The sequence below is a fragment of the Musca domestica genome, unplaced genomic scaffold (assembly GCF_030504385.1).
Source record: "Musca domestica strain aabys unplaced genomic scaffold, Musca_domestica.polishedcontigs.V.1.1 27, whole genome shotgun sequence".
NCBI lineage: Eukaryota > Metazoa > Arthropoda > Insecta > Diptera > Muscidae > Musca > Musca domestica.
In genome coordinates, this window is record NW_026712286.1 from 3,832,808 (window position 1) to 3,858,911 (window position 26,104).

At 33.3% G+C, this 26,104-nt stretch overlaps 1 protein-coding gene across 2 annotated transcripts; it reads left to right on the plus strand.

Annotated features, from left to right (window-relative positions):
- Positions 1-941: 941 nt before the first annotated feature.
- Positions 942-26,104, plus strand: LOC101899672 (cationic amino acid transporter 3). Of its 2 annotated transcripts, none has more exons than XM_020035286.2 (6): positions 942-1,055; positions 22,466-22,901; positions 22,966-23,226; positions 23,294-23,568; positions 23,631-23,868; positions 25,236-26,104. In XM_020035286.2, exons 2-6 carry the CDS (start codon positions 22,547-22,549, stop codon positions 25,892-25,894), a joined length of 1,788 nt encoding a protein of 595 aa, XP_019890845.1. In that variant the 5' UTR covers positions 942-1,055; positions 22,466-22,546; the 3' UTR covers positions 25,895-26,104. The 2 variants fall into 2 exon arrangements, with proteins under 2 accessions (XP_019890845.1, XP_005179240.1); XM_005179183.4 differs by lacking the exon at positions 942-1,055 and adding an exon at positions 12,056-12,208.

A 26,104-nucleotide genomic window follows, 5' to 3' on the forward strand; every position in this document is an offset into this window, starting at 1 on the left:
TAAATACGTAATTTGAAACTACTCCGGTGAATAATGACGCTCAAATCATCAAAATACCGAATATCGGGGGGTCCCGTTATCTGGGGGCTATACCAAAAAGTGGACCTACATCACCCATTTTCAATACCAAAAGTCCTACAGACATAATACAGATTTGAGTAAAATTTTATCAACCTACTTCATTTTGTTCGGAAGCTAGAGTGATTTCCACAGGCAGACGGCATCGCTAAATCGACATAGAGTTTTATTATGATCAAGAATATATATATATACTTTGTGGGGTCTAAAATGTATATTTCGACCATACTATGGTGGAGGGTATAAAAATATCAGGTTTTTGTATTAAGGGGTTAAATGAGAGCCTAAACCACTAGTAAATGAGAGCGAGAAGAGAACAATCTTGACAGTTGAGATACTTGAATTTTGCAAATTCTTACTGGGATTTTTTTCTATTAAATTTGGATCTATTTCCTCAAATATTTAACAAAAAAATTATTTTATGGACAACTGCTTTTTGCAGTTGTCATCGTACAGACCTAATATGTCATTAAGGACATGGGATGCGTTTCAGCATTGCGTTGCAAGTACGACCTAATTTAAATGCGTCTTCCACAGTTCTTAATACATTACCAAAAAAGCTGTCATATAATTATGAAAAGTATGACATGATGTTTAAATGGTCCCAATTCTTTGACACAAATAATATCTTCTTCAGCTTCGATGTTTTATAGAGAGTTATCTAGTTGGGTCTGTGATCTCGACATCATTTTGCTTTTCTGAGTACCAGCTCATCATAATTTGGTATTCGGTTTCTTATGATCCGTTATTTTAATCTGTTTTTTTTTAATATTTTCGCTTAAGAAGCAATAGCAAAACAAAACATTGACGGTTATTGCTGTTTTCCTCAGTTCTCCATACCCCTCACACCAGCATGTATTCCTCCGTTGATTGTTAAGAAAATCTCATAAAATGTTAACAAAATAAATTTTATTTTATTACTTTAACGCATTTCGATTAAAAAAAAAACGGTGTCTCGAAACTTCTACATATCGCGTGTAAGTCCAATAAAATTTCACTTAATTTCATGAATTTTTGATTTTGTTACCAATTGAATTTTAACCAAGTCTATGTGTAAAGCCATTAACTACGTCAAAAATTTAAGTTCATCACTTGAAAGTTTGAGTGTGATTTGATAAGATTACCACCGCCTCTAAGTGTTGTGGGGAGTATAGTCTCAATTGGCTGTGGCTACCTGCCTTGTTGGTTGTGGTGGGAAATCCATTGTTACAGGTTCTCTGATTTATTTCCCTTCATTGGGAAATATTGTTCGCAGGCCCTACTATCAGCAGCAATAAACAATAAAATTAGCCAATTGTTTTAATTTGCTGTGCTGTGGCGCTTTTTTACAATGTCAAGTTTAGACTTTTTAATCGTTGTGATATACGAGGCTGGTTTGACCATTCGAAGAATTAATAATTTACAATGCATAAAGACCAGTTTTATATACTTTTGTTAAAATCAAAAGCGAAATATCTATTTTCAGACTTAAGTTTTATTGTGACAGCTGATAACAAAATTGGATCATAAAATATTTCGAAAAAAAAAGATTTGAACGAAATGTTTTAATAATATGAGATTAATAGAATCAATTTATATTCTATTATATTTTAGTTTATTGGTGAATATAAATTTAATTTTTTTGTTATCATTTTTGCAAATTTTTATTGGAAATTTTTTTGTTATGGTTTAAATTTAGTTTATCAAAAAACCACTTTAGAAGCCAATTATTCATAGAATTCTTTTGAAATTTCGAAAACAAAGTGGTTAAGACGATAAAAGTACTTAAGCAAAGTGTCCATAACAGCCCATACCATGAAATGTCCATAACATTTAGTATGATTTTATATCACTTATAAACACACTGCATTATAAACACAATAAATTGATACTTTCATTTATAATTTCCAATGCATGAATACGATTAACTGCCACAAAGTCATATTTCTCACGTGAAGAATTTGCTGGGTTCAAAAGCGAGTTATTAGTAATAAATGAGCGAGGTAACAAATAACTTTTTTCTCATTGTGACACAGCTGCTGGGACAATGAACTGTCAAAGAAATTTTGGAATTGAAAATTTTTAATGAAAAACTATTGAAATTTGTAAAAATGTGTAAAAATGTAACCTCCGAATTGTGTCGTGTAAGAAAACATATAAAAAATCTACTTAATTTTGTTAAAACATTTTAAAATTTGTGACATATCAATGTTACCTGTATTCTTCTACCACAAACCCTCTTCAAAAGCGGCCAACTTCACGTTAAACTTTCTACGTGTAAATTGTATTTACATACAAGCGTTAAGCCTGATTACTTTTTGCACTATCGTTCATTAGCATTTGCCATTGCACAATATAATAGCATATGCATGTACATTCAATATCTTTATTGCATTAAAAAAACAATCTATAATAGTTTTTTATAACTTAGATAAGAATGCAGGCAGATAATCTGAATAATCTTTAAAGTTTTATAGAATTGTCACTATCTTTTAAAAGTTTAATCTGGCAACTCGTTTTCTATCTTTGCTTTAAGCCACACGTTGAAAACTTCTATAAAAGTAATCTATAGTCCATAAACTCGCATTATTTGCATGGTAGAAGAATACAGGTAGATGCATCGACACAGCCGCTGGGACAATGAACTGTCAAGCAAATGTTGCAGTTTAAATTTTTGAATAAAAAGTTATTCAAATTTGTAAAAATTTTTGAAAAATGCATATTATAATAACCTCTGATTGACGTCGTATAAGAAAACATTTCAAAATCAACTTATGTTTGAAAAAAAAAAAAACATTTTAAAATATTTGAGATATCAATGTTCCCAAGCGCTGATGCATCTACCTATATTCTTCTACCATGTATTATTTTCGTGGGTAAAAGCATGTTTACATTGATGTCTTTTTCTATGATTTATGAAAATATCAATGGCCAAATAAGGACTCTAATGTAAGCGCATGGTAAAATTAAGAAGGTAAAACCATTTCAAATTAGCATTCCCATCTCTGCATTTTCTGTAATTTACCTTGTCAAATTTCACTTTCAATTTAGAAAAAAATTGTAAATATATGATTGCGTGACTTTACCTTCTTAATTCTACCATGTGTCAACGTTGCATAGCATAGAAAAGGGAAAAGCTCGTGAAACCCTATTTTTGTAATGTGAACTTGTTTGTGCAAAGTTATTTGGTCGAAATTTATTTACAACCGATTCCAGCTTGGTGAATTTCCATTTATGGTTAGGTAAATACCAATCGAGATATTACCTCTTTTATCTAAAAAGAATTAAACTTTTTATGTCTGATCATCGCAGTCACTTACCCATATTTTGCATTGTCTACTGTTTTGTTTCAACAATGAATAATAAGGTTATAAACAGCAACGTTGAGAATAATTATAGCTGACATTCACATTTTAAATGTGCATGTAATTAGCAAAATAGTTCATAACTTTTAACTTATATTTAAACAAACCTTAGTTAAACGTTTACACGGGTTATATAGACAAGCAGCTACTCGCCAGAAAAAGGTTAAATAATTAGAATAATCTAAAACCGAGCATGTCTTAATACAACACGTCATATCTACGAATTCGTTTACACTTACAAAATCGAATGGATTTCAAATAGACTCTCAGATTTAGTGGATTTTATTTGACGTATAAGCAATGGAATTGATAATTCAAATTCACTGGTTTTGTTTGGACTTTACGGCGTTTTCATCTTACCATACTTGTACAAATGACAGGACAGCTGAGTTCATGTTTTATTTATCAAAATAACAATTTTTTCAGTGACGTAGGCGTCTAGACTAGACTGAAAAAATAATAGTAAAATCGTAAATCGGAAGTGGAAATGTCAATCATTTTTAATTCAACATTCAATTCTAAAATTGATTTGACAGTTCTTTGTTCCAGCAGCTGTGTCGATGCGGCTACCTGTATTATTCTATCATGCTTATATTCCAACGTAAAAACATGTTTACATACATAAAATTATGTCAACTGCCAATTCCTTTGCGCGTACGTCAAATTCATTGCATATTTGACATATACCCTGTTAAATTGACAGTTAAAGTCCAATGGATTTCAGATAAACAAATCAGCTGGAGGATATATTTCCAATCAACTCTATATTAATACAATGTGTCATATAAATTGTCAATTGCTTTGTTTATACGTCAAATATATGACGTATCTTTGTGAAACGTGTTGTTTATATGTCAGTGCGTACGACGTTTACATTTAATAAAATTCAAATCCCACTTAATCGCACATAATTTGTATACGATAGTTAGACACCTTACATTAGATTTTTTTCCCCCACTTCAATGGAGATAATGTCACTTGAGTAGTTATTAAAAGTTTGACGTTTATTTCAAACTGTCGATCTGATCACGGGCAGACCACAAATGCTGATAAGATTAACGCGTGTCTGAAAATATGTCATAAAATACGTCTAATATTTCTGTTTCTAATCACTTACTCGACGCGGTAAGGAAAATATTAGATATCTTGTAGTGTCTGCTGTTGTTATACATGTATATTTAATTAATTATAATCTGATAAGCGATGGCGTTGATGTATTTACATACAAGAGAAAAAAATGAGTGATTATAAAAACACATATAAGGTTGGCGATTGTTTGTGAAAGGATTTCCTTTGACAGTTGACAATAAAACATGGTTTATACAGAGCTCCAAGATTTATAAATACAGGGAAAATAAAAACATGTCATTTTTGTTATGACCGGTATTTTCCGTCAAAGGTGCTATAATTGTGTTATACTTTTCTGAATGATTTTCACATTTCATTTAATTTATTTATCTATTTAACATTAATTTCATTTGACATTTGCTAATTGCTCGACATTTTTTACAAATGAATGGAATTCTTTACTTGTGACGTTTGTTTTGACCGCCTATTTCTTCATTCATCATTTAGGTGTTAAATACACACAACAATCTCGTTATGTGCAGTAAAAATATTTAACAAAATCATTAACAATAACTATTATGTGCCGTTGCCATAGACGTAATTTGACGTCAAATTTTCAACAAATATTTATTAACTGATCTGTTGCGGTGATGGTGTTAAATGTATAACAACCGCAAAGTTGTCAAAGCTATTTAGAGAGTTTCTCGGAGAGCAACGAAAAAAAACTATCTTCACATCTGTCACCGTAGAAGGTATTATAAATAAATATTTGTTTACGTCATCTATACATACGTGTTTGTTATAGTTTGAAAACAAGTCAATGATAGACAGGGTGTCAAATGTAAATAGTAAGTACTTGGATTAAGATTTACACAAATGACATTGCTGTTTTGTTTGGAATGGAACAGGTTTTGCTCCAGTTTGACTTTTAACAATTTTTTTTTTTAACCTATACGCGATTTAAATTATTTATTTAAATATTGCGAATGGATTAAAATTGGGTCACATGCATTTCAAAATAGATTTTTATGTACATTTCATGGTAGAAGAATATAGGTAGTCGCGTCGACACAGCTGCTGCAACACTGAACTGTCAAACCAATTTTGTAATTGAAAATGTTGAATGAAAAATTATTTAATTTTGTACAAATTCTTGAAAAATGCATATCATAATAACCTCCGATTGGCGTCGTATAAGAAATCATACAAAAATCAATTTATTTTTGAAAAAACATTAAATTTTTTTGACATATCAATGTTCCCAAGCGTTTATGCATCTACCTTTAATCTTCTATCATGGTACATTTGTTTTGTAAAAAAACTTGCAATTTCTGGTACTTCGTGAATTGGATTTGTCTCCAAATTCAAAAACATCAAAATTTAGTATTGGTTTAAGATAAATCCAAATATAAGCAGAAAAATATGTTTACATTTGGGCTAAATGGGTTAATACAGCAATAGATGTGTCTGGTTACTTTTCCTGTAGGAATTGTTCAGCAACATCTTTCTGAGAGAGTAAGGTTGTTTTATTTTCTTTTGCAAGGAAAATGTGAAAGGTAAACAGACGGTATACATGCAGAAGCTTGCAACTAATCAGCTGATTTGTCAAAAGAAACCAATTTGTCCCCCATTAGAAGAATGAAATTCGCGTTAACCCAGATAATAAATTCTATGTAAACCCACTATTATTATATTTGTCCACATGTTTGGCTGGGTTGTCAAACTAGGTTATCAATTAAGTGTCTATTATTATTAAGTGGCTTGTGAATCACATAATGATAATACATGTGTGCAAGAGTATAAAGTAATTTATTTTAAGTCAATATAATTCTGTCAATTGATTGTTTATGCATTTTTAATAATTTTTACAAATTTAAATAATTTTTCATTCAAAATTTTTGAATTCCAAAATTGTTTTGACAGTTCATTGTCCTATCAGCCATGTCGACGCGACTACCTGTATCCTTCCACCATGGTAGAGGAACAAAGAATTTTTAGGTTGACTTAGTTCGATTTCGGCCCTAAGCTCCATTTTTCCGAAAAATCCAGCCAATGACTTTAGACAGTTAAAAAAGTGTCTTATGTATTCTCACCTTAAGGACAAAACACATAAGACTTGTTGTGGCATAAAAGTACGTTTACATATAAATGGGTTAATCATCTATATTTGGATTAACATTGTCATATCCATTGCCTTTACTTCAAATAAATCCTCCTAAAGTAGGTTAACCCGAAAAAAGATCTGACATAATCATGGCATAACTCAAGTATTGTTCACATTATGAACCCTATTTTCACTAGATCTAAATTACTCTAAATTGTTTTATTCTCTAACATTAACAAAGCCAGATCATAAGTATCATTCATTTTAAAAATCCAAGGGAACGTATTTTTTTTTATCAGTTAAATGACTTATACGTATATTTATACATTTTTCCAGTCATTGGGGCTTGGGTGTGTTTCTTGCATTTCACATTTCTTGGGTGATGGAAATTTTATTTATAATTAAATTATTTTTATTCAAAATGAAGTGATGCCCCCAAGACTACTCTGTTTCGATGTGTGAAATGTTGTATTTAAATTAGAAAAACACCAGTACTTGTTGTTGCTTTTTTAAAATGATTTTAAAACCGTATTGCAGAGTTATTTTGAAAAAAAAAAAAAAAAACATTCCATTGCAGCTCAACGTCCATACCAATTATTTTCGGCCTTAACAAAGATCAATGACTCGGACTGACCATTACAGTTGTCGGTCGAATTTGAATTCAGCTTTGATATTAAACTTCAGCCCCCTAAAACAACTCAATTTAAATTGAAGTCAAGTAAAACCAACTAAAAAAAAACAATAACAAACCAAATAAGTGGTTGATCGCGGAGTGAAGCAAAACAAAATTCACGTGAGCTTTTGGTCAAGTTGAAAAATCAACTCAAAACAAACAACAATAACAACTTACCAAATTTAACACAAATAACGCAGTTTTTGAGAAATAATAACAATGCAGTTAAAATGTGCATTAGCATTCTATGAAATGATTTAACAGCTATTATGGCAGCAGTATATAACACATTCTTGCTATTTGATCGGCTATTCAGTGTTACTGCATTAGACCAAACGAATTAAATAATGTGTTTCTTTGGTTTGCTCTCTGTACGTTAGGATTATAAAATTTAAGGAAACAGTAGATTGTGTTGCAATTCCTATACTTCGGTATCAGTATTAACATCCAAAGGTCGAATGTATTTTCCATCAGAAGAAAAAGAAACATAGGAAAAATTTGCTATAGTTACAGACAAATTATTTTATTCTAATTTGACATATGTCAAATGAATCATGACAGATCAATTATAATTGTAAAGAGCTTCAATGTAAATGCTGCCTGAAAACATAGTTATTTGGTATTGATTGCATTAGGTATCAATTGCAGACCAATAGCGTGTTTACATACAAATTTTTATCCAGATTATCGGAAAATTTAACAGATTTATTCAACTAGATTTATGCCATATTTACATTAAAAGATTTTGTAGGGTTAACCTACTTTAAGAGGATTTATTTGGAGTATAAGTAATGGATATGAAAATTTTAATCCAAATCCAGTGGCTTAACCCTTTTATATGTAAACGTATTGTTACCATACAAAAATATTTCTTGTCAATGAAATTGAAAAATGGATTTTTTAAATCTGGTGTGAAATCTACATTCTAATGGAATTCACCACTGTTTTGCGAAAGCGTCGGACAACAACAATAAACTTCAAATTGTTTGTAAACCAAAACTAACTGAGCGGTATCCTGGGAATGTTTGACTGATTTTTATACCCTCCACCATGGGTAGGAGGGTATATTAACTTTGTCATTCCGTTTGTAACACCTCTAAATATTCGTCGTAGACCCCATAAAGTATATATATTCATAATCAGCATAAAATTCTAAGACGATTTAGCGATGTCCGTCTGTCTGTCTGTCCGTCTGTCTGTCTGTCCGTCTGTCTGTCTGTTGAAATCACGATAGAGCCCACATTATTTGACGTAGACCTTTGAAATTTGGCACAAGTGTGTGTATTGTCCCTAGGATGGTTGGTATTGAAAATGAGATATATCGGTCCACGTTCTGGTATAGTCCCCATATAACGGTACCTCCCGATATTCGGTATTTTGATGATTTATGCCACATTTTTTCACGGATTTATCTGAAAATTGGTATTTGTAGGTCATGACGGGTCCCTGAGCGTGTGGCAAAACATTGAATGTATAGGTCCACGTTTTGGTATAGCCCCCATATAACGGTACCTACCGATATTCGGTATTTTGATGATTTATGCCAAATTTTTTCACGGATTTGTCTGAAAATTGGTATTTGTAGGTCACAACGGGTCCCTGAGCGTGTAGAAAAACATTGCATGTATAGGTCCACGTTCTGGTATAGTCCCCATATAACGGTACCTCCCGATATTCGGTATTTTGATGATTTATGCCACATTTTTTCACTGATTTGTGTAAAAGTATTTGTGGGTCATAATGGGTCCTAGTTCGTGTGGCGAAACATTATAATAATAGGTGCACGTGTTGGTGTAGCCCCTATATAACGGTACCTCCCGATATTCGGCATTTTAATGTTTTTTGCCACATTTCTTCTAATGTTCTTTTACCCTAGGGTGGAGGGTATTAAAAGTTTGGCCCGGCCGAACTTAATGTTTTTTTACTTGTTATTGTTGATTTTGATCCATGCGGGGAAAATAAAGGTTACGTAAAAAGATTTTTTGACAAAAGAGTTTTAGGTTGGCTTAGTTCGATTTTGGCCCTACGCTCTTTTGTTCTTTTCCGAAGAAGTCAGTCAGAAAAGCGTTTTATGTATTCTCACCTTAAGATAGATTTATATTCTTTTGTAAGAAAACAGTAAGAAGTAAAAAGACAGCTACCCTCTAAAAAAGCCAACATGAAATCAGCTGATTTGTCAAAACAAATCAATTCCTATTTCTTAACAATAAAAAAGTGGAGTAAAACAAGTAAAAAAGCTGCAAGTTCGGCCGCGTCGATCTTTGAATAACCTCTAACGATTTTTGCAACGATTTTGGCAATTTTCAAAAAAAAAAATAAATAAATAAATAAAATCCGTTAAAAATTCTGTTTAAATCTTGAAAATACCGAATGTAGCAGTTATATTAGGGTTTATACCGTTATATGGGGGCTATACGAAGACGTGGACCTTCAGAGAAAATTTTCTGTCGTAGGCTGTAGTACCCATTACGAACTTCAAATACCAAATTTGAAACATTTTCGGTTTATAATCACCAAAATACCGAAAAAGGAGGTATAATTATGTGGGGGGCATATCAAAACGTGGACCTACATGATCCATTTTCAATAATAAAAGTCCTGAGGACATAATATACAATTGGGTGAAATTTTATCAACCTAATTAATTTCGTTCGGAAGCTAAAGCGATTTCCACAGACGGGCGGACATCGCTAAATCGCCATAGAATTTTATGCTGATCAAGAATTTTATGCTGTGGGTCTAAAATGTATATTTCGAGGTGTTACAAAAGGAATGACATACATACAATGGTGGAGGGTATAAAAATATAAGGTATCTCATCTTAAATTACACAGAATGCCTCAATTTGTTCTTAGAAACTGGAACAAAAATAAATAACCATTTAATAAAAAACAGCTGATTTATATTTTATAAAGGAACAAACTAAACTGAAACATATCCGTTATCCAGTGGAATTCAAATTACAATTGCATTGTGTACACGTCAAAAAAACATTGGATTTTAGATTTGACGTATCATGGTAGAAGAATACAGACACAGCTGCTGGGACAATGAACTGTCAAACATATTTTGAAATTGAAATTTTTTAATGAAGAATTATTCAAATTTGTAAGAATTGTTAAAAAACGCATATTATAATAACCTTCGATTGACGTCGTATAACAAAACTTACAAAAATCTGCTTATATTAAAACGTATCAATGTTCCCAAGCGTTGATGCATCTACCTGTATTCTTCTACCATGTGACGTATGGAGTCTTAAAGTATGTTTAGACTAAAGAATCCACCCGATTTCCCATGCCAATTCCATAGCGTATACCATGGTAGAAAAATACAGGTAGATGCATCAACGCTTGGGAACATTGATACGTCAAAAATTTTAAAATGTTTTTTTTTTAATATAAGCAGATTTTTGTATGTTTTCTTGTACGACACAAATCGTGGGTTGTAAAGATATGCATTTTTCAATAATTTTTACAAATTTAAATAATTTTTCATTCAACATTTTTAATTCCAAAATTGGTTTGACAGTTCATTGTCCCAGCATCTGCGTCGATGCGTCTACCTATATTCTTCTACCATGGCGTATACATCACGTAAATCGTATTTCTAAATGCAGTGGATATTATTTGACATATACGCTATGGAATTTACGTTTGAGGTCGAATGGATTTCGTAAATCTAATCGTACTTTTATTAATACGGGAAATGTTTTAATAAAACACGTTATTTAGATTGTCATATTCATTGATTATTTGTCAAATAAATGACGTATCTTCATATCTTAGTCCTAAGCAGTTGAAGTTCACTCGATTTCGTATGTGTAAACATACCCTAACATTAGCTTGTTGTACATATATTGATTTTATTACCGACGATCTTGTGATCGTATTATCTGCAAAACTTTTAATTGTGTAGCCGTACTTTGTTCAAAAAATTCGCTATCTACTTCTTGGGAATTGTCTGGACTCGCAGAATATCTTTTAAAGTGGCCGCTAAGAGCACTTTGCTTATTTTTTACCCGTGTTAAATATTAATTTCGTCATTTAAAGTTGTTTAATTGCTTATCAGTTCAATTGATATGTTTGAACAGCGTTTTCTCAACGAACAATTCTGCTTAACCTCATGTCAGTTATAAAAAAATTGTAGGTACTAACAAAAATTTCGTAAAATAAAACTATAATCGATCATGATCATGATTTGTAAAGTGCGTCGGTGTCGCGCGTTTTTCTTTATCGATCGACAATGACCCAATGAATTAGCTTTAGTTGTCCAACTGGACAAGTGAATTAGCCGACGCCGGGCTGATGATAACGGGGGTAATCAGTTTAAACCGCCTCAATGTGATTTAGCCAAAAGCGCGTTCGGCCAGCTCAGGTGGTGAGAACTGCCAACAAAAAAAAAAAAAAAAAAAAAAAAAAAACAAGCAATATTTAGCGCCAAAGAGCACTAAACTGACTCGGGTTTCCGATATACATCCACACATACATACATATGTAGGAATTTTGTATATAACATTTGTTATTTATAACTAACAGTGTTTAATGGCCGGGAGCGTATATGTCTTAAAATATATATGTGACAGTATGTATGTGAGAGTGAGTATCTAAGTATGTGTTTGGTTGTTGTTGATTTCTTTGGGCCATAAACCAATATCAGTTAAGAAATAATCAAGAATTATTGGTAAATTATTGCATTTGAATTGGTTGTTAACTTTGTTTTTTGTCTGTGTTGTTGTAGAGTTTTGTTGTTCGCTGCTTCTTTCTTCTGAGCTTTAATGCCAACAAAATCAGTTGGTCGACGTTCAGAACGAGTTGAGATCGTGTCGCGTGCGGTTGTCTATACGTTGTGAACTGTTGGAACGGAGCCGTTAAGATCGTCGAGTTTTGAATAGCCGCACGAAAAAAGAAAGAAATAAATAAAAACAAATATTGTGAAAAGGTGATTTTTTCTGAAAATTAAAAGAAACTTAAGTGAAATTTTTGCAAAATTCAAGCAAGGAAAAAAAGATGAAAATTAAAAACAAAACACACTTCAAGCCGAACCAATTGTGAACTTATAATTAAAATAAACTTGTGTTGTTTTGAAGACAAAGACAAGTGTTTTTTTGTTTTTTTTTATGAAGTTTGTTTTTCTATTGTGTAATTAAAAACTAATTTATGAATATTTTATTTTTTTGGTCTAAAGAAAACAACACCGAAAAAACGAAAACAAAATTAATAATGTATAATTAATTGAAAGAAATATTTATTTTGAAATACGCTTGGAACAAGAGGTGGCTGAACTTTATGGAAAGTTGGGAACAAAATTTAAAACAGAAAATTTAAAAATATAATCACGATAAACTGAGAAGTCATGGAAAAATTTGAAAACAGAATGAAGATTTGGTTTCATTGAAACATTTATAAATAATTTTAATTTTAAAAATAATTTATTTTGAATTTGGGCTATTTAAAAAAAGAGCCAAACATATTAGATTCAGCAAACACTTGACTCTAAGACCCTAATGGTATGTTTACATTAGAGCTTTTTCCGGGTTAACAAGCGTTATGAGGATTTATTTGATTTATATGCAATGGAATTTAAATCCACTGGGTCTTCTAAATCCTGTAAACGTACTGTAATGTTCGAGAAAATATTTAAGCAAAAATATATGAATTAGAATTCAGAAATATGACATGAAATCGTCTAAAGGTATGAAAGTAATAACTTTTTCAGGTCTTCTATAAAAAGACCTTCTATGTGTCTTCAATACAGAAGATCTGATAATTTCCTGAGAGGGTATAAGAATTGAAAGCCGTTTGTGGGTAGAGGGCTTTCCAGAGACTGTCTTCATGGAAGACCTTTTTTAGATCTTTTGTCCATAAAAGTCCTTTTAAGGCTAAGCTGTCATCAGACGATAAAGGTGCAAGTACATAAAAATCTTAAATGTCGGAAATATCATCAAATTTTAGAATAAGTTTAGATTTGTTCGAATTGGTCACAAGAATTATGGCCTTCTAACGGCCAATGAAACTGTCACACGCTGCCCGAATGTTGCCTTGCGGTATTTTGGTCCATTCCCGGCGAAGCACTTGCTTGAGGTGATCGACACTTTGGTATTTTTTAGTGCCAACCCTGCTTTCCAAAATACTCCAGACACAATAGTCCAACGGATTGGTATCCGGAGATTTTGTTGGCCATTGTGCGCTCATTTTGTAACCATTCTTGGGTGGCGCTAGCTGAGTGCGATGGTGCTGAGTCCTGTTGGAATGTCCAAGGTCTGCGGCCAAAATGTTTTTCGTGCCCAAGGCTTTAATACACCCTCCAGAATATTTTCGAGATAATATTCTGATGGCACGGTCGATTAATACGAGCGGAGAGCGACCATCGGCTGTTATGGTGGCCCACACCATCACCATGGCTGGCGCTTGAGTTCTGGTGGCCAACCGAAGGTGCACATTTTCAGCTGACCTCTTTGGCAAGTAATCACGATAATTTTGTTTGTTTAAAAACTGCTGGACAACGAATGTTTTCTCGCCGGAGTAAACCAAATTCGGTAGTTCACCACTTTCGGCCAAGCGAAGCAACTCTTTAGCTCTTTTGGGTCTATTTTCTTTCTGTGGCGCTTTTGATGAAATTATATTTTTTCGATGAAAATAGAGCTCGCAGTGATCGAAAAAGTACATATGTACTTTACTCACGTATTTCACAACTGAAATGTCGTCCATGTATTACACGATGTGTGCAATTTCTACATATGGAACATTTGACACTACATATGTAAAACACTTATCGCCTTATAGCAACTTTAGAAAGAAGAAGGTCTTTTGTAGATAGATGAAATGTCTCCACTCTCTTAATTTTCTTACACAGACATAATTCGAATTAAAGATCCCTAAGATAACCGCTATGCTCTTTCTATGGTACAAGAATTCAGGTAGTTGCATCGACACAGCTGCAGGGACAATGAACTGTCAAACCAATTTTCAAATTGAATATTTTGAATTAAAAAATATTCAAATTCGTTAAAAATTTAAAAAAATATATATAAACATCCACTGATTTTTGAAAAAACAAAAATAATAATAATAATAATTACAAAACTGGACATACCAATGTGCCTAAGCGTCGATGCATCTACCTGTATTCTTCTAACAATGCATCTTTTTTTATAAAAACACCCTTTGTAACTCTTTTAAATACAATACATTTACATATTTTCCCACAGATATGGCTTAGAGTCTGTTTACACATACGAAATCCAGTAGACTTCAAAAGAACGCCACTGCATTTCCGATTTAAAGTATTCCTTCGTTTTCTCTTATGTAAACATGCTATAAAGCTATTTCATATTTTGAGTTCAAACTGAATGTGACATTTCATTCTATCATTTATTTGACTTTGTTTAAATTTCTAAAATATTTATTTTTTCGTGACTTTATCGCCGCAAAATTTTTTCCATGATATCAAGAATGTTGAATAAATTATTTTACTAGACCTGATGGCACAATTTATCTTGTGCAGTCATAATTGTGTTAAATATTCCCAGTGCCATCCAAAGGTGTATTTACAAAGATAACAACGTTTTTTAATAATGTTTATAATTACACCCTACCCAAACATGGGGAGTATAAGAACTTTTAATTAGTGGCATACGACATAACAATCACAGAGAAGCCTATTAATCATTCAATGTATACGGCATTCCCTCGCCTCTCTCTCAGATCGTTTTTATCTTCCTTAATCCGACTATTTTCGTTTGGAGATGTTTTTTAAAACACGCATTTTTTATGAACTTCCTTCGGGTAAATCCCCCCTCGCTTTAAAATGTCATGTTGAAAGATTGAAGGTAATTTATGACTACTACCTTGTTGACTGTTATTAAAAACACACACGCATAACAATGACAACAAACGTCAGTTCAAAAACCTCTTTATGTGTCAGTTGGCGCACACGTCTCAATATCAATTGTGAAATGTTGGGTTATTAATGTCAAAATGATTGCAACAGGTAATATTACTTTTTTGAATACCTTTAATGAACAAATCCTTCATTATGGGTTGAAAAGTGTGCAAACATCTTTAATTGTTTATAACAAGTTTAATTTTAAAGATAAATTCTAATGATAATGCATTTTTATTAGTTCTCATTCAAAGAGCACAGTCATCGAAAACCTCAAAAATACCCTGGGAATTCATTTGATATCTATTTCAAAAATATATGTTTTACTAAAATGTGGTTAACACTTGTTTTATAAAAAAAGATCCCCCTAATATTCACAAGAATTCCATTAAAAAACCCACAAATGATATAGATTGTGAAATTTAGATCTAATCAATATTTAGGCGCAATAAACTAATCAATGACATCACAACGAAATCTTTAAAAAAACGAAAGGTGGTCATATGAAATATACGTAGTTTACACACAGATATATATGGTCAAGGTCCTTTCCTATCAAGAATTAAACTACTATGGCTAATATTTCTCACATGTATATAGTATAAGAAATATGGGCCAATAAACCTTATCAAAATCTGATAAAGCTGTGTTGGCATGCGGTGTAATTTACAATAGAAGGGGATTACCAGCCTGACGACACATATATGTATGTGCGAATGTTTGTTTAAAACACTTTAAAACAATGTTTAAAAAAGTCGTTGAGACAAATGTGCACTTCAACTTGTTGGAATACAAATTGTTGGGATTTAATAGGGTATATTGGGAATATAGATTTATCAATATTTTAGGACTTTTCAAAAAACAAAAGACAACAAGACAATTTTCGGAAAAATAAAATGTAAAAGACTTTGGAAGATAAGAAGACAAAGTTCTATTATATATAAACATGTTTACATACAATACGTCTAAGGGATTTCAAATGTCAATTTCATAGCGTACACGTTTTAAACGTCGGTTCGTACACTCTTAAACCCAGTGGATTTCAATTGAAACTTATTCAATAAAATTTATAGTTTAAATCCACTGGATGTGTCAGCATTTAGGACCGAACAATAATGTTCTTAAAGTACCGAAAACTTTAAAGGTTAACTCGTAGGGTTCAATATATCTTGTGGTTAAAACTTGTTTGTTTACATACACCAGTAGGAGGATATAAATGGTACTCAGCTGAAGTTTGTTTATGTATACATACACAACCAGACAAAAATTCGAGTAACAGCCAAATATCCTGTAGCGAGAAATTAACATAGAAATCATGACCCAATCATAAGATCCCCCCAGCTTACTACTAAACTGAATATCAAGATGCATAATTGAGACTATAGTTGCAGCATAAAATATAAAGAATTGTACATGTCACAATTAACGGGTACTCTCCATTACAACAGCTGATCATCGAAACGAGTTGTGATTTAAATCACATGATTTGCTAAAACTCTTTGGAGATTTTCACAAAGGAGTTTTTTTTACATATGCAATGCATATATTCTCACCTTAAGACTCATTCCGTCTGATAATGGCTGAATGAATGCCGCTCAGCTGATGTTTGTTTACATATACATACACAACCGAGAATGCCAAAAATAGCCAAGAATGATGTGTCAAAACAACAAATATAGGAACAGTTGATGATGAAAAATAGGTGTTTATTTAGATAGGCCGTGACCGTTCACAAGACAAATAATGCGTTTAAAAAATAAAAGATTAATATTTTGTATCTAAACGAGAAGGTCTACATATTTATATATGGTAAAATTGATAGAATAAATACGGAATAAGAAATAAAGCCCAATAATGTAGGCTAACAATAAGTTTAAATGGGTGTGGATTTTTTGACGTATATCCAATGGAATTGGCAATTTTAAATCCACTGGATTTACTAATTCTAGTCAATTGTAAACCTGCTATTATATGGATAAAAGTCTATGTGAAAATACGCTCATATGTAGAAAACAAAATGCATGGTAGAAGAATACAGGTAGTCGCATCGGCACAGCTGCTGTGACAATGAACTGTCAAACCGATTTTGAAATTTAATATTTTGAATGAATAATTATTGAAATTTGTAAAAATTGTTGAAAAATACATATCATAACAACCTCCGATTTGCGTCGTATAAGAAAACATATAAAAATCTACTTATTTTGGACATTTTAAAAAATTTGACATATCAATATTCCCAAGCGTTGATGCATCTACCTATATTCTTCTACCAGGACAAAATGTTTATCTTAAATTACGTTTACATACAAATCTTTTTTCAGGTTAACCTGATCATAATGGATCAATCACAATTAGTAATAGGCCGGTTAATACATCTGAACGATAGATAAAAAAGTGTTGTTGTCGGACACATGAAACGTTTTTCGTTATTACGAGTTTCATTTAAGTATGAACTGTCCGATAAGCAAAAGGTCAGATCATCTTCCCTTTATCTTTCAACGTAAAGTTTACCGAATTAATGTTGCCATATTTTATATTGATAATGTGGCAAATTTTATTTAAATAAAAAATGTATAACGCAAATCGTTTATTTTATATTGAAGAACGAAATTTTAACTTTACTTCACGAAATTAATTACAAATTGGTTTTGTTTATTATTTTTAAACTAAAATGAAGATGCCATTGTGAAAAAATGCAGTGACTACCAGTTACTTTAAAAAAAAGCTTGCCATATCTCTGTAAAAAAATCATATATTTTAAAGGAAAGATGTAATAATGAGAACCTGATAATGGGAACTGTGTTCTTCACTTTTCCTAAAGTAGGGGTAAAAAGTAGACTATAAAGGAAAGATATAAGAACGGGCCATAGCATGGTAAATATACGTTAAATTTATTTTGATTGATTAATTATCACAAAAAACCTAGTTAAAATCGATGTATGTAAACACGCTATTATACGGTTTATTTATATAGAAGACAAACAGCAAGTTTTTTAATGGAAAAATGTTTGGAATGACCCATACGTAACCCAGGTTATGTTAAAATATTTAAAGGTCTTATAATAATAAAAATTAAATGCAACAAATGAAATGTTCATAATAATTTGCTCTGCATTATGTAATTGGAAAACAATGGCAGCAAAAATAATAATAACAACAGCAGTAACACTGAATATTATTTATAAAAAAATAAAACCTTTTTTTTCCTCTACACAAATCCAGTTCACGGAGAAAAAATCCCAGTTTATTTCAATACCCACAAAATATAGAGAAAAAAATGAATGAAAAAACACGTTCGTTTGTTCGACAAGTGTTATAATGTAAAAATACTTCATTTATAGTGATCTGTACGAGTAAAAACAAAAACAACAATAACATTATTGAAATGTGAATTTTAATGAGTATCAAATTAATAACAAGAAAAAAAAACCCACACACACACTCACACATGGAGAGAGAAAAAAACATTCATGTGATTTTTTCTTGTTTCATTTAGTGCATGAAATGGCTACAGTGGACATTTTATGATTTTCAATATTGCACTTAAAATCCGAATACCAATTCGAATTGCGATGTACTTATCTACCTGTACTTTCTGTGTGTGTGTATACAAAATAATAATCGAAAAAAGTAACATTATAACGATTTGACGACGTCAATTGTGCCACTAAAAAAAGTACATGTTTTAACTTCGTGTTGGCAAAAAAAGCGAAAAAAATACAGAAATGGTACAAAAAACAGTCATTGATAAAATAACAATAATTGCTTTCGATTTGAACTCATTATCGATGATTTAATAAATACCATTCATAGAACTGACACTATATTCCCCGTTCGATTGTCCACCACCACCACCATCGTTTTTTTTTTAATTAATTTATGATATATAGTTTGTGGAGGCGAGTGAAAAAAAAAAACGTTGGGAATTCGAATTTCAAGATTAGCGGAAAAGAAAGTGAGACTGGCGTTCGTCCACCTTTTTACGATTTTCCCGTGTGATTTGTGATTATTGATTTAGGGTGTTTTGATAATCAGAAATAGGTAAATAATTTAGTTTTCAAGGGCTATAAATTGTCGACTTAATGATTTCAGGGCAATTTATGGATACAAAACGTGTGGAGAAATTTATATTTTTATATTGAATTTTTTTTATTGTCTTCAGATAAGAGGATTGTCTTTTCATAAGGAAGGCCAGGAAATCTTGTTCCTTTGACAGAAGATAATAAAAAGTTTTCTATAGATGACCAAAAAATTGGATTTTAAAAAAGAACAGGGACATATTTAATGTGAGATCAGGGTTTCCTCTAAAGAAGAAGAACAGGTATTTTCGTATACCAGAACAAATGTCTCCTTTAGAAGAACATTATTTCTCTTATGTAGAATATCGGGAATTTTTATCGAAATACCAGTATTCCTCGAGAGGAGCAGTGATCTATTTTCAAAAAACCCTGTCTTCGGTTATAGAATATCAGGGTTCTGCAATAGCAGACCAGGTCATTTCTTTAGAGAACCACTCCTTCTACTTTAGAAAATGAAATACGATCCCATAGAAAATAAAATCCTGATAATAAAATTTAGGTCTACAGGATGAGATAAAAACAACTGAAACAAAGTCAAATGCCATAATTTTTAATTTTTTTTTTTAAATTTTAGTGAATAAGAGCAAAAAAAAAAAATGTCGGAAATAACATCAAATTTTAGAATAAGTTTAGATTTGTTCGAATTGGTCACCTTTGGCAGGAATTATGGCCTTCAAACGGCCAATGAAACCGTCACACGCTGCCTGAATGTTGCTCTGCTGTATTTTGGCTCGTTCCCGGCGAAGCGCTTGCTTGAGATGATCGACACTTTGGTATTTTTTAGTGAAAACTTTGCTTTCCAAAATACTCCAGACACAACAGTCCAACGGATTGGTATCCGAAGATTTTGGTGGCCGGTGCTGAGTCCTGTTGGAATGTCCAAGGTCTGCGGCCAAAATGTTTGCGTGTCCAAGGCTTTAATACACCATCCAGAATATTTTCGCTACAATATTCGGCATTTATTCTGACGCCACGGTTTAATACGAGCGGAGAGCGACCATCGGCTGTTATGGCGGGCCACACCATCACCATGGCTGGCGCTTGAGTTCTGGTGGCCAACCGAAGGTGCACATTTTCAGCTGACCTCTTTGACTAGTAAACACGGACCTTATCTACTTTTCTTGGGACTTGGAGAATTGGAACCTGCCAATTTTTATGATCCGGAAGTCTCTTGGGGACCGGATCTATTACTATGGAAATCGCGGTTTTTCTAAGGAAAATATGTTCTTCTTCTCGTTGGTTAGACGACTTCTTTTCTAGGGCGCTAATTTTTTTCTTTTCGGTTTTTGATGTTATTTTCTTGGAGATCAAGACCCCTTCATGAAGATTACAGGTTTTTTTCCCAAATCTAGCGCTTTTCCTTGACGAGAAAATCTCTGAAGTATCAGGATTTTGCCTATAGAACATCCAGGCCTTCGAAGCCAGGTCACTTTCTTTTCAAGATTAGATGTACTTCTTTTACAGAACACGACCCCTTCTTTAGGATAGCAGGTCTTTTTCCATTGAAAATGGAGCTTAATCTATAAATGCAGGGTTTTTCCTCGAGGAGGCAATTTTTTTTATTGAGGATCAGGTTTTCACAGAGAGGAAGGAGCCGGTCAATTTTCAAAAACTTCTTTAGGTAATCTGAGCTACTTTTCTTGGAGGCGATATCTGTTTTATAAAAAGAAGCCTCCCACTCTTGGGGACCACAATGTCTTCTCTTTCCTCTTAAGGATAGCAAATATTTTTCCACTGAAAATAAGACTTAACCATTAAATCCATATCCTAAGCTTTCCTCGAGGTCATTTTCTATTGAGCATCAGGTTTTCATCTATAGAAAGAAACCGATCTATTTCAAAAACTTCTCTGGAGGATGGGGCCTAGATATTTTTGGGGCCATGTCAATTGTATAAAAAAAATAAGTGTTCCTCTCTTGGGAACCCCGATGCCTTCTCATGGAGATCAGGCGAGATAAGTTCTTTTCAAATGTTATTTTTCTAAAGAAAATCAAACCTGCTTCATTTGGGGACTAGGGAACTCTTCTCTTGGACATCAGGTATTCTTCTCATGGCGACCAGGTCCTTTTTTATTGAAATTTGGCTCAAATCTATTTTCGACATTTAGGATATTCGATTAAATATTCAAGCCATTGTTGTTGTATATATCTGTTCCCGCCAAAATTTTATGAAAGTCTTCTCTTGGACAGCATGTGTTCTTCTCTTGGCAGCAATTTGTTCTCACCTATAGAATGGTACAGATCTGTTTTGGATATTTTTCGAACCATTATGGGTCTATCTGTTCCTCAAAAATGATTCAATTTAAAATTCTTCTTATCCGCTTAGTTTCGACTGTAGCTTGGAACTTCTTGTATTCACTTCAGTTCCAGCAGCCATCAAATTTAAGATATTTCAACGAATTTGATATTTCTTGACAAGAAGGTTTCATCACAAGTCCACGTGTGTGTAGACCCCCCCCACACACATATATACATAAAATGCATTCAGTTACCTCTTCACAGTGGAATTTTTTCACCCTTGTCCGAGGTCATTCACTGCAAATTATTGTTGTCCCCGATAATCGCTTTTAATCGAACCTTAATCTGACAATGGCCTTATTTTGTTGTTGTTATTTTCTTTTTCTTATCAATTCGAAAGTTTGAAATCACTGAAAAGAGTTTGGAAGTACTTGAGATACACTTCGAGTATTTGTGGGTAGTATCTGATAGATTTGACATTTGGGTTTTGAGATTAGTTTTTGTCAATCACTTTCATTTTGCATTATTTTGCAGTGGTAGGGAAAATCCGGGCGATGAAGTCATTGAAAGCCAAAACATGCATTAGCAACAACTGATGGGGTTTGCGCAAAAAAATTGAATTGGTGATAGTTCATACCTTGATACAATAATTCGTTATGTAAATATTTTCAAATTTAAGATTCCGGAAGAAATCTGCCAATATTTCAGAAATAGATTATCGCCTAAAATAGCTAATAATGACAAAACCTGACCTAGCGTAATTTGAATATGAACTACATCTAAACAGAGTTATGCTCTAGAGTAGGTTATGTGCCTTATGTGACTCACCGAAAATTTAAATATAAACCGAAAAACTTCCGCCATTACCTGTTTTGGGGTTTTGGACAGGTTGCTACATCTTTTGCATACAAATTTCGTTGAATTATTTTTGTTTAGATTCAAATTAGATTCGAAATGTTTGCTTACTTATGTTTTTGTTGTACTTTTACTTTTCAGACCGCATACAACAACAAAAAAATAAATTTTATTTACTCACCTTATTCCCCACACACAAAAACTCACGCACACACATAAATCATGGTCAATCTTTGGAAAGCCATAACCCGGCGGAAAACCGATGATGTACACGAAGAAGAATCTAAATTGGCTCGAGTCTTGGGTTTGGTTGATTTAACCGCCCTGGGCGTGGGTAGTACCCTGGGTTTGGGTGTATATGTACTGGCCGGTTCAGTGGCATATAACATTGCCGGGCCTGCCGTAACCCTATCCTTTTTGATTGCCGCTGTTGCCTCAGCTTTTGCTGGTATTTGTTATGCCGAGTTTGCTGCCCGTGTGCCCAAGGCGGGCAGTGCCTATGTCTACAGTTATGTGACCATTGGCGAATTTGTGGCCTTTACAATTGGTTGGAATTTAATATTGGAATATGTCATTGGTAAGTTTTAGAGAATTTCCTAAAGGGATTATAACAAATTATTTCGAAATTATCTTCTTTTTAGGTACTGCCTCGGTGGCCAGAGGCCTTAGTGGTTATTTTGATTCGTTGATTGACAAAAACATGTCAACAACCCTGACAGAGGCCCTGCCCATAAATGTTAGCTTCTTGGGTGACTATCCCGATTTCTTGGGCTTTGGCATGGTCCTGATATTGACCTGTATTTTGGCCTTTGGTGTCAAGGAGTCGACTTTTCTGAATAATATTTTCACCAGTGTCAATATTATTACAATTCTGATTGTTTTGGTTGCCGGTGGCTGGAATGGTAAGTTTCAAAACTTTATAGCAATCCGAAAAAAACAAAAAGTTATCAAAATGATTTATGTTTTCAGCCGATCCCAAAAACTGGTCCATTCCTGAATCCGATGTACCCGAGGGTTTTGGTAAAGGTGGTTTTATGCCTTACGGTGTGGCCGGTGTCATGGCTGGGGCGGCAAAATGTTTCTTTGGTTTTGTGGGCTTCGATTGCATTGCCACCACCGGAGAAGAGGCCATCAATCCCAAACGCAACATCCCCTTGGCCATTGTCATTTCATTGATCATCATTTTCTTGGCGTATTTTGGTGTGTCCACTGTCTTGACCATGATGTTGCCATATTATATGCAGGTAAGATCTCGATGAAAATGTGGATAGTGAATTTTTTCTAAAAAAATATTCGATCCTTCCAGAATGAAAATGCCCCCTTCCCTGATGCCTTTGAGGCCATTGGTTGGACAGCTGTTAAATGGATTGTTACAATTGGTGCCATATTTGCTTTGTGCACCAGCTTGTTGGGCGCCATGTTCCCCCTGCCCCGCGTCCTCTATGCCATGGGTAACGATGGTATTATTTTCAAGCGGCTGTCGAAGGTCAACAATTATACAAAGACACCATTGTTGGCCACCATTATATCCGGTATTTTGGCATGTAAGTATAAAAATATTGAAAAAAAATATTTAAAAATGGCTCATTTTTGTATTCTGGGACTCTGGACATAAATTCTTAAGCGTTGAGGATTTATTCGAAACTTTAGATAAATTTTCTGCAAACGTAGATAACTTATATGGTGGCGTAGATAATTTTCGTTCAAACGAGGATAACTTAGATACATTTTCTGCAAACGTGGATAGTTCTTCTGGAGGCTTAGATACTATTTGTGTATACGTGGATAACATAGATACATTTTCTGCAAACGTGGATAAATTATCTGAAGGCTTAGGTGCTTAGGAATGCTTGGATAACTTATCTGAAAGCTTAGATACAATTTCTGCAAACGTGGATAACTTATCTGGATCCTTAGATATATTTTGTGCAGACGTGGATAACATAGATACATTTTCTGCAAACGTGGATAAATTACCTGAAGGCTTAGGTGCTTAGGAATGCTTAGATAACTTATCTGAAAGCTTAGATACAATTTCTGCAAACGTGGATAAATTATCTGGAGCCTTAGATATATTTTGTGCAAATGTGGACAACTTAGAAACATTTTCTACAAACGTGGATAACTTATCTGAAGACTTAGATGCATTTTCTGGATGCTTGGATAACTTATCTGAAAGATTAGATACAATTTCTTCAAACGTGGATAACTTATCTGGAGGCTTAGATATATTTTGTGCAAAGGTGGATAACTTAGATACATTTTCTACAAACGTGGATAACTTATATAGAGCCGTAAATACTTTTTTTGAAAACTTGGATAACTAACTGGAAGCTTAGATACATTTCCTACAAACGTGGCTCATTTGGTGGCGTAGATACATTTTCTGCAAATGTTGATAACTTATCTGGAGTTTTAGATACTTTTTCTGCGACGGTAGAAAACTCAGATAAATTTTCTGCAAATGTGGATAACTTATGGGGAAGCTTAGATACATTTTCTGCAAGGGTGTGTTACTTAGATACTTTTTCTGAAAAGGTGGATAACTTAGATTCATTTTCGGAAAACGTGAATAACTTAACTAAGGGCCTAGATACTTTTTCTGAGAATGTGAATAACTTATCTGAGGGATAAGATACAAAAGTGGATAATTTAGATTAATAGTTGGATTACTTAGATACAATTTCTAAAGGCTTAGATACATGTCCTGCTAACTTGGATAACTTATCTGAAGGCTTAGACACATGTCCTGCAAACTCGCATAACTTATGTGAGGGATAAGATACAAACGTAAATATTTTTTTCTACGAATTTGGATAGCTTATCTTGAGGTTTAGATACATTTTCTAAATTCAACTTCCGCAAACTGTTTGACCATTTAAATAATTCTCGCTTTCTCCCTCTTTTCCAGCTGTGATGGCCCTGCTCTTCAATTTGGATCAGCTGATTGATATGATGTCCATTGGCACCCTGTTGGCCTACAGTATTGTGGCTGTTTGTGTACTGGTCTTGCGTTATCAAGATGAAGATATGAGCGGTCGTGAAGTCACAATACGCCTACCCACTGTCATTAAGCAATTCTTCAATGGCAACTCATACCGGGAACCAAACGATTTAAGTTCGGCCATAACAAAAGTTGGTGTTGTCCTCTTCGGCGTGGTGTGCATTCTCTGGTGCAGTTTGGATAAAGTTTTTGAATTCGGTTCCACCGATTCGATTATTGCTTTGAGTGTATTGGGTGTGGTGCTGCTTTTCATTTTGGTAATCATTGGCTGTCAACCGGTGTCGTCCATCGAGTTGACCTTCAAAGTGCCGCTGGTGCCGTTCATACCCTGCCTCAGTGTATTTGCCAATCTATATTTGATGTTCCAATTGGATTTGGGTACCTGGATAAGATTTTTAATTTGGGTATTTATCGGTTATGTTATATACTTTGTGTACGGCATTCGTAATTCGACACAAATTTCGCGCAATAAAAATCATGCTGCAGCTGCTTTGGATATGCAACGTACCAATGAGGCCTTCGAACCCGATTGGAAAGTGGAAAATGGTAAGGGAATAAAGATGTAAAGGTGCGTGGGAGATGTGATGAAAGAAGTACATTTAAAGTATTTTGGCAAGAGAATGAGAATGTAACTCTAACGAAAGACTAATAACCAAGTATTTAGGGGAAAGAACAAAGATGTAAGGGACTTTTAAAATTAAGATCTGGTGTGAACATAAATATCAAAAATCAAGGCTTAGTGGGAACATGTTATTAGATATATTGGAAGTTAAAGA

Excerpts from the sequence above, each read along its gene's own strand:
- LOC101899672 (XM_020035286.2), top strand. The coding sequence starts at position 22,547 with ATGGTCAATCTTTGGAAAGCCATAACCCGGCGGAAAACCGATGATGTA. Across the intron at positions 22,902-22,965 it reads AATATTGGAATATGTCATTG|GTACTGCCTCGGTGGCCAGA; the intron begins GTAAGTTTTAGA and ends TCTTCTTTTTAG. Across the intron at positions 23,569-23,630 it reads TGTTGCCATATTATATGCAG|AATGAAAATGCCCCCTTCCC; the intron begins GTAAGATCTCGA and ends CGATCCTTCCAG.